At 41.1% G+C, this 13,692-nt stretch overlaps 1 protein-coding gene across 2 annotated transcripts in view; it reads right to left on the minus strand.

Annotated features, from left to right (window-relative positions):
- Positions 1-13,692, minus strand: part of ston2 (stonin 2) — a 59,152-nt gene that overhangs the window by 24,255 nt on the left and 21,205 nt on the right. For both annotated transcript variants that reach the window (XM_041848279.2, XM_041848278.2), the window contains one exon: positions 550-759. In XM_041848279.2, coding sequence (XP_041704213.2) covers positions 550-759 — 210 coding nt within the window. The remainder of the gene's footprint in view (positions 1-549; positions 760-13,692) is intronic.

Consider the following 13,692-nt stretch of genomic DNA (forward strand, 5'->3'; position numbering starts at 1 on the left):
TCCAAGGAGAGTGATGGAGTGCTGCATCAGATGACCTGGCCTCTACAATCCCCCGACCTCAACCAAATTGAGATGGTTTGGGATGAGTCGGACTGCAGAGTGAAGGAAAAGCAGCCAACAAGTGCTCCTTCAAGACTGTTGGAAAAGCATTCCAGGTGAAGCTGGTTGAGAGAATGCCAAGAGTGTGCAAAGTTGTCATTAAGGCAAAGGATGTCTATTTGAAATATATTTTGATTTGTTTAACACTTTTTTTGGTTACTACATGATTCCATATGTGTTATTTCATAGTTTTGATGTCTTCACTATTATTCTACAATGTAGAAAATTGTAAAAAATAAAGAAAAACCCTGGAATGAGTAGGTGTGTCCAAACTTTTGACTGTTACTGTAAGTAGGCAGCAATCTATGACTACCATAGCCCACTTCCACACCTGAGGGGCTTAGAGGCCAAGTACTCTTTCCCAATAACTAACTACTTCCCAACTGAGTGACTAACCACAACAAACCACACACATAGTGTGTGTGTGTGTGTGTGTGTGTGTGTACTCACTGGGTGACTGGGGTCGGGATGACGACTCATTGTGCCGTTCCTCTGCGTTTAGGGTGGCCAGATCACAAGACGATGCCCCCATGCTCACAGAGCTCTGCTCTGATTGTGTGGTCCAGACTGAGCCTGGTTCTGATTGGGTCCAGCTGCTCTCCGAGGGCGGGACGGCGCTCCAGAAACTGGCCGTGGAACATACACTGTGTCTGGAAGTACCTGACAGAGAGAGAGACAGGGTTACTCGCACAATCACACGCAAACGCTATACTTAATTATTTTAAACCACATAAATCAATGTATACGAGTGTCATTCAACCCCCTTTGCTGTTGATCATTGGCTGTGGAGTTTTTTATTAACACCTCTAATTAATATGGGAGGGCCATGCATTTATCTGTTCTTACTGAACCTATAATTAATAATAATAACAAAATAATAACTCAATCTACCAGAATGCCTTATAAATTGTAACTATTTTGCACTATGGCCTATTTATTGCCTTACCTCCATAACTTACTACATTCGCACACACTGTATATATATTTTCTGTTGTATTTTTGACTTTATGTTTTGTTTACCCCATATGTAAATCTGTGCTGTTGTTTTTAATCGCACTGCTTTGCTTTATATTTGCCAAGTCGCAGTTGTAAATGAGAACTTGTTCTCAACTGGCTTACCTGGTTAAATAAAGGTGAAATAAAAAATTTAAAAAATATATAAAAAATAAAAGAAATACTGATTCATATCAGGAGATTTCTCATGACAGAAAACAACGTTCAGAAACACGTTGTTGTCTGCTTGTTTTAGTCAATTACAAAACAGAAAAGTACAACATGTCTAAAGATGACCTTTCAACATTGCCTGCTCCCGAGCATTCTCACTACTTAGACAAACATAATATTGTAGGGCTTCCCTTATGCCCGTTTCATGACGGTGCTAGCGGCAACATGAGTGAGTGCTAGCTAGCTACCGACTGGAACATTGAGCTATCTAAGACCAAAAACACAAACAGACTATACAGCTACAAGTAGTGAGTGGAGTTACAAATGGACTATACTAAACAAGTAAAATATTTGACCTGTGATTAAATGTTTTCCATGCACATAGCTACGTGTAATCTACTTGGACACCAGTTCCCCACATTTCCCACGCCGAATAGACTGAAGCCACAGGGCTCTTCTGGCAGGTTCTATTTCCCTACGTGGGAGCATTGCGAACCGTAGGTCGGGATTTTTGAACAGGTTACATCATAAGCGAGGCATTCCTTCTTATGACGTAAATATCGACTTGGAGTATAGAACGATCCTATACTGAACAAAAATATAAATGCAACATGTAAAGTGTTGGTCCCACGTTTAATGAGCTAAATAAAAGATCCCATAAATCTTCCATACGCACAAAAAGCTTATTTACATGTAAATGGCTGCCGTTTTACGGTCCCCTAACCAATTGTGCTATTATGTGTGTTTTTACGCGTTATTTGTAATTTATTCTATATGTAATGTTTCTGCCACCGTCTCTTATGACCAAAAAGAGCTTCTGGATATCAGGACAGCGATTATTCACCTCGTAAGGATATTCTACAGACACCCGACAAGGCCCAAATCCCAGTCATTCGCATGAGACGAAGATATCGGGGACGTATGTCGGGGTGCCTGGTAAGGATCCAACGGTGAGCGAGTAATCTGCCTCTACCATCAGTCCTATTAGCCAACGTACAATCATTTGAAAACAAAATAGACGACCTACGATCACGGATATCCAACCAACGGGACATAAAAAACGGTAATATCTTATATTTCACTGAGTCGTGGCTGAACGACGACATGGATAACATATAGCTGGACAGAACGGCTGACTCCGGTAAGAGAAGGGGTGGCGGTCTGTGTATATTTCTAAACAACAGCTGGTGCACGAAATCTAATATTATGGAAGTCTCTAGGTTTTGCTCGCCTGAGGTAGAGTATCTCATGATAAGCTGTAGACCACACTATTTACCAAGAGAGTGTATCTATAATTTTGTAGCTGTCTATTTACCACCACAAACCGATGCTGGCACTAAGACTGCACTCAATGAGCTGTATAAGGCCACAAGCAAAAAGGAAAACGCTCATCCAGCGGCTGAGCTCCTAGTGGCCGGGGACTAATGCAGGGAAATTGAAATCAGTTCTACCTCATTTCTACACCCCCTTTACTACACACACAGAGACGCGTACAAAGCTCTCCCTCGACCACCATTTGGCAAATCTGACCACAATTCTATCCTCCTGATTCCTGCTTATAAGCAAAAACTAAAGCAGAAAGCACCAGTGATTCGGTTAATAAGGAAGTGGTCAGATGACGCAGATGCTAAGCTACAGGACTGTTTTGCTAGCACGACTGGAATATGTTCCAGGAATCTCTGATGGCATTGAGGAGTACACCACATCAGTCAATAGCTTCATCAATAAGTGCATCAATGACGTCGTCCCCACAGTGACCATACATACATACAGTTGAAGTCGGAAGTTTACATACACCTTAGCCAAATACATTTCAACTCAGTTTTTCACAATTCATGGCATTTAATCCTAGTACAAATTCCCTGTCTTAGGTCAGTTAGGATAACCACTTTATTTTAAGAATGTGAAATGTCAGAATAATAGTAGAGATAATGATTATTTCAACTTTTATTTCTTTCATCACATTCACAGTGGGTCAGAAGTTTACATACACTCAATTAGTATTTGGTAGCATTGCCTTTAAATTGTTTAACTTGGGTCAAACGTTTCGGGTAGCCTTCCACAAGCTTCCCACAATAAGTTGGGTGAATTTTGGCTCATTCCTCCTGACAGAGATGGTGTAACTGAGTCAGGTTTGTAGGCCTCCTTGCTCGCACACACTTTTTCAGTTCTGCCCACAAATGTTCTATAGGATTGAGGTAAGGGCTTTGTGATGGCCACTCCAATACCTTGACTTTGTTGTCCTTAAGCCATTTTGCCACAACTTTGGAAGTATGCTTGGGGTCATTGTCCATTTGGAAGACCCATTTGCGACCAAGCTTTAACTTCCTGACTGATGTCTTGAGATGTTGCTTCAATATATCCACAATTTTCCTTCCTCATGATGCCGTCTATTTTGTGAAGTGCACCAGTCCCTCCTGCAGCAAAGCACCCCCAGAGCATGATGCTGCCACCCCTGTGTTTCACGGTTGGGATGGTGTTCTTTGGCATGCAAGCAACCCCCTTTTTCCTCCAAACATAACAATGGTCATTATGGCCAAACAGTTCTATTTTTGTTTAATCAGACCAGAGAACATTTCTCCAAAAAGTACGATCTTTGTCCCCATGTGCAGTTGCAAACTGTAGTTTGGCTTTTTTTTGGCGGTTTTGGAGCAGTTGCTGAACGGCCTTTCAGGTTATGTTAATATAGGACTCGTTTTACTGTGGATATAGATACTTTTGTACCTGTTTCCTCCAGCATCTTCACAAGGTCCTTTGCTGTTGTTCTGGGATTGATTTGCACCAAAGTACGTTCATCTCTAGGAGACAGAACGTGTCTCCTCCTGAGCGGTATGACGGTTGCGTGGTCACATGGTGTTTATACTTGCGTACTATTGTTAGTACAGATGAACGTGGTACCTTCAGGTGTTTGGAAATTGCTCCCAAGGATGAACCAGCCTTGTGGAGGTCTACAATTCTTTTTCTTGGCTGATTTCTTTTGATTTTCCCATGATGTCAAGCAAAGAGGCACTGAGTTTGAAGGTAGGCCTTGAAATACATCCACAGGTACACCTCCAATTGACACACATTATGTCAATTAGCCTATCAGAAGCTTCTAAAGCCATGACATCATTTTCTGGAATGTTCCAAGCTGTTTAAAGGCACAGTCAACTTAGTGTATGTAAACTTATGACCCACTGGAATTGTGATACAGTGAATTATAAGTTAAATAATCTGTCTGTAAACAATTGTTGGAAAAATTACTTGTGTCATGCACAAAGTAGATGTCCTAACCGACTTGCCAAAACTATAGTTTGTTAACAAGAAATGTGTGGAGTGGTTGAAAAACGAGTTTATGACTCCAACCTACAGTGAGGTAAAAAAGTATTTGATCCCCTGCTGATTTTGTACGTTTGCCCACTAACAAAGAAATGATCAGTCTATAATTTTAATGGTAGGTTTATTTGAACCGTGAGAGACAGAATAACAACAAAATAATTTATAAAAAAGCATGTCAAAAATGTTATAAATTGATTTGCATTTTAATGAGGGAAATAAGTATTTGACCCCCTCTCAATCAGAAAGATTTCTTGCTCCCAGGTGTCTTTTATACAGGTAACGAGGTGAGATTAGGAGCACACTCTTAAAAGGAGTGCTCCTAATCTCAGCTTGTTACCTGTATAAAATACACCTGTCCACAGAAGCAATCAATCAATCAGATTCCAAACTCTCCACCATGGCCAAGACCAAAGAGCTCTCCAATGATGTCAGGGACAAGATTGTAGACCTCCACAAGGCTGGAATGGGCTACAAGACCATCGTTAAGCAGCTTGGTGAGAAGGTGAAAACAGTTGGTGCGATTATTCGCAAATGGAAGAAACACAAAATAACTGTCAATCTCCCTCGGCCTGGGGCTCCATGCAAGATCTCACCTCGTGGAGTTGCAATGATCATGAGAACGGTGAGGAATCAGCCCAGAACTACCCGGGAGGATCTTGTCAATGATCTCAAGGCAGCTGGGACCATAGTCACCAAGAAAACAATTGGTAACACACTACGCCGTGAAGGACTGAAATCCTGCAGCGCCCGCAAGGTCCCCCTGCTCAAGAAAGCACATATACAGGCCCGTCTGAAGTTTGCCAATGAACATCTGAATGATTCAGAGGAGAATTGGGTGAAAGTGTTGTGGTCAGATGAGACCAAAATCGAGCTCTTTGGCATCAACTCAACTCGCCGTGTTTGGAGGAGGAGGAATGCTGCCTATGACCCCAAGAACACCATCCCAACCGTCAAACATGGAGGTGGAAACATTATGCTTTGGGGGTGTTTTTCTGCTAAGGGGACAGGACAACTTCACCGCATCAAAGGGACGACGGACGGGGCCATGTACCATCAAATCTTGGGTGAGAACCTCCTTCCCTCAGCCAGGGCTTTGAAAATGGGTCGTGGATGGGTATTCCAGCATGACAATGACCCAAAACACACGGCCAAGGCAACAAAGGAGTGGCTCAAGAAGAAGCACATTAAGGTCCTGGAGTGGCCTAGCCAGTCTCCAGACCTTAATCCCATAGAAAATCTGTGGAGGGAGCTGAAGGTTCGAGTTGCCAAACGTAAGGCTCGAAACCTTAATGACTTGGAGAAGATCTGCAAAGAGGAGTAGGACAAAATCCCTCCTGAGATGTGTGCAAACCTGGTGGCCAACTACAAGAAACGTCTGACCTGTGTGATTGCCAACAAGGGTTTTGCCACCAAGTACTAAGTCATGTTTTGCAGAGGGATCAAATAGTTATTTCCCTCATTAAAATGCAAATCAATTTATACATTTTTGACATGTGTTTTTCTTGATTTTGTTGTTGTTATTCTGTCTCTCACTGTTCAAATAAACCTACCATTAAAATTATAGACTGATCATGTCTTTGTCAGTGGGCAAACGTACAAAATCAGCAGGGGATCAAATACTTTTTTCCCCTCACTGTAAGTGTATGTAAACTAACGACTTCAACTGTACATACATACCCCAACCAGAAGCCATGGATTACAGCCAACATCCGCACTGAGCTAAAGGGTAGAGCTGCCGCTTTCAAGGAGTGGGACTCTAACCCGGACGCTTATAAGAAATCCCGCTATGCCCTCCAACGAACCATCAAACAGGCAAAGATTCAATACAGGACTAAGATTGAATCGTACTACACCGGCTCCGACGGTCGTCAGATGTGGCAGGGCTTCCAAACTATTACAGACTACAAAGGGAAGCACAGCCGCGAGCTGCCCATTGACACGAGCCTACCAGATGAGCTAAATCACTTCTATATTCACTTCGAGGCAAGCAACACTGAAGCATGCATGAGAGCATCAGCTGATACGGATGACTATGTGATCACGCTCTCAACATTCACAAGGCCACAGGGCCAGACGGATTACCAGGACGCGTACTCCAAGTATGCGCTGACCAACTGGCAAATGTCTTCACTGACATTTTCAACATGTCCCTGACTGAGTCTGTAATACCAACATGTTTCAAGCAGACCACCATAGTCCCTGTACCCAAGAACACTAAGACAACCTGCCTAAATGACTACCGTCCCGTAGCACTCACATCTGTAACCATGAAGTGCTTTGAAAGGCTGGTCATGGCTCACACCAACACAATTATCCCAGAAACCCTAGACCCACTCCAATTTGCATACCGTCCCAATAGATTTACAGATGATGCAATCTCTATTGCACTCCACACTGCCGTTTCCCACCTGGACAAGAGGAACACCTACGTGAGAATGCTATTCATTGACTACAGCTCAGCGTTCAACACCATAGTGCCCTCAAAGCTCATCACTAAGCTAAGGATCCTGGGACTAAACACCTGCCTCTGTAACTGGATCCTGGACTTCCTGACAGGCCGCCCCTAGGTTGTAAGGGTAGGTAACAACACATCTGCCACGCAGATCCTCAACACGGGGGCCCCTCAGGGGTGCGTGCTCAGTCCCCTCCTGTACTCCCTGTTCACCCATGACTGCATGGCCAGGCACGACTCCAACACCATCATTAGGTTTGCTGACGACACAACAGTGGTAGGCCTGATCACGACTATGACGAGACAGCCTATAGGCTGGAGGTCAGAGACCTGGCCGTGTGGTGCCAGGATAACAACCTCTCCCTCAAGACAAAGGAGATGATTGTGGACTACTGGAAAAAAAAAAAAGAGGACTGAGCACGCCCCCATTCTCATCGACGGGGCTGTAGTGGAACAGGTTGAGAGCTTCAAGTTCCTTGGTGTCCACATCACCAACAACCCATCATGGTCCAAACACACCAAGACAGTCGTGAAGAGGGCACAACAAAACCTATTCCCCCTCAGGAAACTGAAAATATATATATATATTTTTTTTTTCCTTCGGGGGGAATGGATCAGCTTTATTGCAGATAGAAGATACAATCTATCAATGTAATTGTCTGCATCACTTCCAATCCCCCATGTTTTTTTTTGTTTTTTTAAAATATATATACTCCCCTTTATTACTTTTCAACCCCACCATCCTTTCCCTACTTGGAGTAAATTAGTGAACAACAATGCCCAGGCCTCTACTTCCGGTCTATAATTACTATCTACACGTTATGGACAGAGTTAATTTTACAATAATTATATTATATATATATATATATATATATATATATATATATATATATATATATATATATATATATATATATATATATATATATATTTTTTTTTTTTTTTTTTTGGCTCCTGAACTTCTTCTACTCTCAACCTCTCCGATCATTTTCATGATGTCCATCCGGTTTGCTTCTATATGCCATATCTTTCTAACTGTGCTCTTTCCCAAAAGCTCCCGACATACAACCTATATACTTATTATGGACACAGTATGCTTACATTATTAGATATCTTTGTTATTATTTGTTGTTTTTTGTTATTAGTCCCATCCTTCAACTCTATTCAATACCTCCCATCTATCTCTTAACACCATCCATATAGGATTTCTATTTGCCATATATATTTCAACCGTACTGTGATGTTTTACAAAAGTTCTGAACCTTTCTATTCTCATTGCTTCTACAGATTGTGAATTAAAAATAAACATTTTTGCTAAAAGTATTATTATATTATTGATTGATTGACTATGACTTTTTAGATCACCCAGTAATGCTATCTGCAAGGTTAGTTCCAGGTAAATATTGCAATCCTTTAGCCATTCCTGGACCTGTGTCCAAAAACAAGCTATAAATGGACAGAACCAAAACAAATGATCTAATGATTCTGTCTCTTCACAGCAAAATCTGCAGAGCTGGGAAGATTGTATCCCCCATATAAATAACATTCTATTGGTAGCAAGAATTTTATATAATAATTTAAATTGAAAGATTCTAATTTTTGAATCCAGTGTCGTTTTCCGTGTCAGTTCATAAACACTATGCCATGGGATCGGTACGTCAAAGATCTCTTCCCAACTATTTTGCAATCTATATGGGACGGCTGTCAATCCTTTGGTCCTTAAGTGAAACTGATATACTTTTTTATTTATCACAGTTTTCCTTAACCAATTATGTTCTTTAATGCAAGGCCGACAGACAAGTTCCTTACTTTCTCCCCCCTTCCACTTTCCTCTTCCACTTTTGCGGTAAGGCTGCAATTATTTGGTTGTAATTTTGGGTAGAGCAGACATTTCCATATGTTTTTGTTAGCTGCATGTGCGACATAACTCCACCAGTCCTACCGATGATATCATTTACGAAGATTATACCTTTTTTAAACATTCTGTCAAAAAATAAAGGTTTTTTGTCAATTAGTATATTTGAATTTACCACAATATTTGTTGCATTATTTGTTCTGTCGTTTCTGGAGGATTAAATTGAAATTGCAACCAACTTTCTATGGCTTGTTTTAGAAATGGTGACATTTAGGAGATTATTTCCTTTTCAAATAACTGAAAGCGAGAGGTTGTAATCTGAATAAAGGGAAAAAGGCCTTTCTTGAACATTGGGTGAGACAATCTTACTAATTTGCTTGAGAACCAGTTCGGATTTAAGTATAACTTTTGTATGACTGAAGCTTTTAGTGATAGGTCTAATGCTTTAATATTTAATAATTTCTGTCCTCCGAATTCATATGCATTATATAAATATGCTCTTTTAATTTTGTCTGGCTTGCCGTTCCAAATAAAATTGAATATTTTTTTCTCATATAATTTAAAAAACTGTTCGCTAGGCGTCGGCAGGACCATAAGCAAATATGTAAACTGGGATAATACTAAAGAGTTAATCAGGGTGATTTTTTCACAAATTGACAGGTATTTTCCTTTCCATGGTAGTAAGATCTTATCTATTTTTGCTAACTTTCTATTAAAATGTATTGAAGTGAGATCATTTATTTCCTTTGGGATATGTATTCCGAGTATATCCACATCACCATCAGACCATTTTATTGGTAAAGTACATGGTAATGTAAAAATTGTATTTTTTAGTGATCCAATACGTAATATAGTACATTTGTCATAATTTGGTTGTAATCCAGAGAGGTTAGAAAATGTATCTAGATCCTCTATGAGGCTGTGGAGGGATTCTAGTTGTGGATTTAAAAGAAAACATGAATCATCAGCGTACAATGACACCTTTGTTTTTAAGCCCTGGATTTCTAATCCTCTGATATTATTATTGGATCTGATTTTAATAGCTAACATCTCGATGGCCACAATAAATAGATATGCCGATAGTGGACAACCTTGTTTCACTCCTCTTGACAGTTTAAAACTTTCTGAGAAATAGCCATTATTTACTATTTTACACCTAGGGTTACTATACATGATTTTGACCCATTTTATAAGAGATTCTCCAAAATTGAAATGCTCCAGGCATTTATATATAAACCCCAGTCGAACTTTATCAAATGCCTTTTTGAAGTCTGCTATGAATAGCAGGCCTGGTTTCCCATATTTTCCATAGTGTTCTATTGTTTCCAATACTTGCCTTATATTATCTCCAATGTATCTTCCATGTAAAAAACCTGTCTGATTAGAATGAATAATATCCGACAATACCTTTTTAATTCTATGCGCTATACATTTTGCTAGGATTTTTGCATCACAACACTGAAGTGTAAGGGGCCTCCAATTTTGTAACTGGACTGGATCTTTATATTTTCCACTTGTATCCTGTTTCAGTCATAATGAGATCAGACCTTCTTGAGTGTCAGATAATCTACCATTTACATAGGAGTGGTTAAAACATGCTAATAACGGTCCTCTTAGTATATCAAAAAAGGTTTGGTATACCTCGACTGGTATGCCATCCAACCCTGGAGTTTTCCCGGACTTAAAGTCTTTAATTGCATCCAGAAGTTCCTCCTCTGTAATTTCACCTTCACATGAGTCTTTCTGTGTGGCTGTTAATTTGACATTATCAATAGAAAAAAAATCTCTACAATTAGCTTCAGTTAGAGGAGATGGAGGCGTCTGAAAAGAAAACATATGCTTAAAGTACTTTGTTTCTTCCTTCAAAATATCATTTGGTGAATTATGGGTGACTCCGTCAATTGTAACCAGTTTCATTAAGTTCTTTTTGGTAGCATTCCTATGTTGAAGATTAAAAAATAATTTTGTGCATTTTTCCCCATATTCCATCCAGTTTGCTTTATTTTTATAATATATTACACTTGATCTATCTTGAATAAGTTTCTCCATTTCTTTTTGTTTTTCCTCTAATTTATTCTGATCCTCTATGTTACAGTTTTTATTGCTATCTATCTGTTCTGTTAGACTTTCTATTTCCTTTCTTAGTATAAACTCTTTTGACCTAAAATTGCTTTTGTTTTCAAGATGAGTACTGAATTGCATGGCCTCTAAAGGCACATTTAAAGGTGTCCCATACAATAAGGGGATTCGCTGTACCTATGTTATGTTGGAAAAAGTCAGTTATAAATTCCTTTGTTCTAATTATAAATAAATTATCATCCAATAGGCTTTGATTAAATTTCCAAGATTTGGCATGGGTCCTCTGATCCTCAGAAAGTTATACAGCTGCACCATCGAGAGCATCTTGACCGGTTGCATCACTGCCTGGTATGGCAACTGCTCAACCTCCGACAGCAAGGCACTACAGTGGGTAGTGTGTACGGCCCAGTACATCACTGGGACCAAGCTTCCTGCCATCCAGGACCTCTATTCAAGGCGGTGTCAGAGGAAGGCCCTAACAATTGTCAAAGACTCCAGCCACCCTAGTCATAGACTGTTCTCTCTGCTACCGCACAGCAAGCAGTACCTGAGCGCCAAGTCTAGGTCCAAAAGGCTTCTTAACAGCTTTTACCCCCAAGCCATAAGACTCCTGAACAGCTAATCATGGCTTCATGGCTACCCGGACTATTTGCATTGTCCCCCCACCTCACCACACCCCACCCCACCCCCTCTTTTACGCTGCTGCTACTCTCTGTTTATTATCTATGCATAGTCACTTTAACTCTACCCACAGTACGTCCAACCGGCCTGACAACCGCAGACCAGGTGTAAACACGCCAACCCAGGACCTACACATCTGGCTTCTTCACCTGAGGGATCATTGGAGACCAGCCACCCGGACAACTGTGGGTTTGCACAACCAAATAATTTCTGCACAAACTGTTAGAAACCGTCTCAGGGAAGCTCATCTGCGTACTCGTCATCTTCCACCAGGGTCTTGACCTGACTGCAGTTCGGCGTTGTAACTGACTTCAGTGGGCAAATGCTCACCTTCGATGGCCACTGGCACACTGGAGAAGTGTGCTCTTCACGGATTAATCCCGGTTTCAACGGTACCGGGCAGATGGCAGACAGCATGTATGGCGTTGTGTGGGCAAGTGGTTTGCTGATGTCAACGTTATGAACAGAGTGCCCCATGGTGGCGGTGGGGTTATGGTATGGGCAGGCAGAAGCTACGGACAACGAACACAATTGCATTTTATCAATGGCATATTGAATGCACCGAGATACCGTCATGAGATCCTGAGGCCCATTGTCATGCCATTCATCCGCCACCATCACCTCATGTTTAGGCATGATAGTGCACGGACCCATGTCTCAAGGATCTGTACACAATTCCTGAAGCTGAACATTTCCCAGTTCCTCCATGGCCTGCATACTCACCAGACATGTCACCCATTGAGAATGTTTGGGATGCTCTGGATCGACATGTACGACAGCGTGTTCCAGTTCCCGCTAATATCCAGCAACTTCTCACAGACATTGAGGAGGAGTGGGACAACATTCCACAGGCAATAATCAACAGCCCGATCAACTCTATGCGAAGGAGATGTGTCACGCTGCATGAGGCAAATGGTGGTCACACCAGATACGGACTGGTTTTCTGACCCACGCCCCTACTTTTTTTTAAGGTAACTGTGACCAACAGATGCATATCTGTATTCCCAGTCATGTGAAATCCATAGATTGCGGCCTAATGAATTTATTTCAATTGACTGATTTTCTGAACTGTAACTCAGTAAAATCGTTGAAATTGTTGCATGTTGCGTTCATATATTTGTTCAGTGTAGAAGGGTGAGTGACTGTAACTGTGTACTGTTTTGGCAGAGAGAATGTATAAACGCTTTCCACATGCGAACAGACACAACAGACACCCACATTGCTCGTTTGGCTTCAGTCATGGCCGCTGCATTTGGTAATGACCCCCCCAAAATGTGTTCAGCCCTCCTTTAAGACACTTTATGCTGGTGTTTCCTTTATTTTGGCAGTTACATGTAGTTAGCTAGTGTTCTAATGACTCAATGTGATCATCTACTCTTTGTTAATCAAGACTTTTACAAACGAGTATGGGGCATAAATACCCCCAATACCAATGATGATTGTCTGTTAGTTTAAATGCAGTTTTGGCAATCAACAATGACTTCCATAAACAACCATTAAAACCCTTTGGTGAAAATGTTAAATGTTTTGTTGGAATTACAATGCTGTGATTTTAACATTGGTTGTGTACACTATAAAACAATTACTGTTTTTCAATTTTCTAAAGATAAACTATTTTGAGATATAAATGTCCTTGATTCACCCTTTCCTCCTCCCCCCAAGTGGGTATGTGTGGTACAATGGCTACTTTTCGGCCTTGGAGGTGTGTGTGTTGGTGTTGACTGTGTTGTGTGTGTTAGTGCACCACTTCAGAGACCAGCAAAGAGTGACACATACACTCCTGGGTGGCAGCCATCGAGCAGGGCGCCATTACCCAGCATACTCTACTGCATTGGATAGACATCAACAGACATCCATCTCTGTCTGTCGCTTTCGAGGTGACGAAGAGCAGGAAGAAGAGGAGGGTGGAGAAGGAGGAATGCGGCAATAAAGACAGAGAAGAAGGAAGAGTGAACAGAGAGAGGGAGGTGAAGGTTAAGATGAAGATGACAGGGAGAACAAAGCAAAATGACAGAGGAGAAGAAAACAGTGGAGGAGATGAAAG

The sequence above is a fragment of the Coregonus clupeaformis genome, chromosome 25 (genome assembly GCF_020615455.1).
Source record: "Coregonus clupeaformis isolate EN_2021a chromosome 25, ASM2061545v1, whole genome shotgun sequence".
In the NCBI taxonomy this organism is placed as follows: Eukaryota; Metazoa; Chordata; class Actinopteri; order Salmoniformes; family Salmonidae; genus Coregonus; species Coregonus clupeaformis.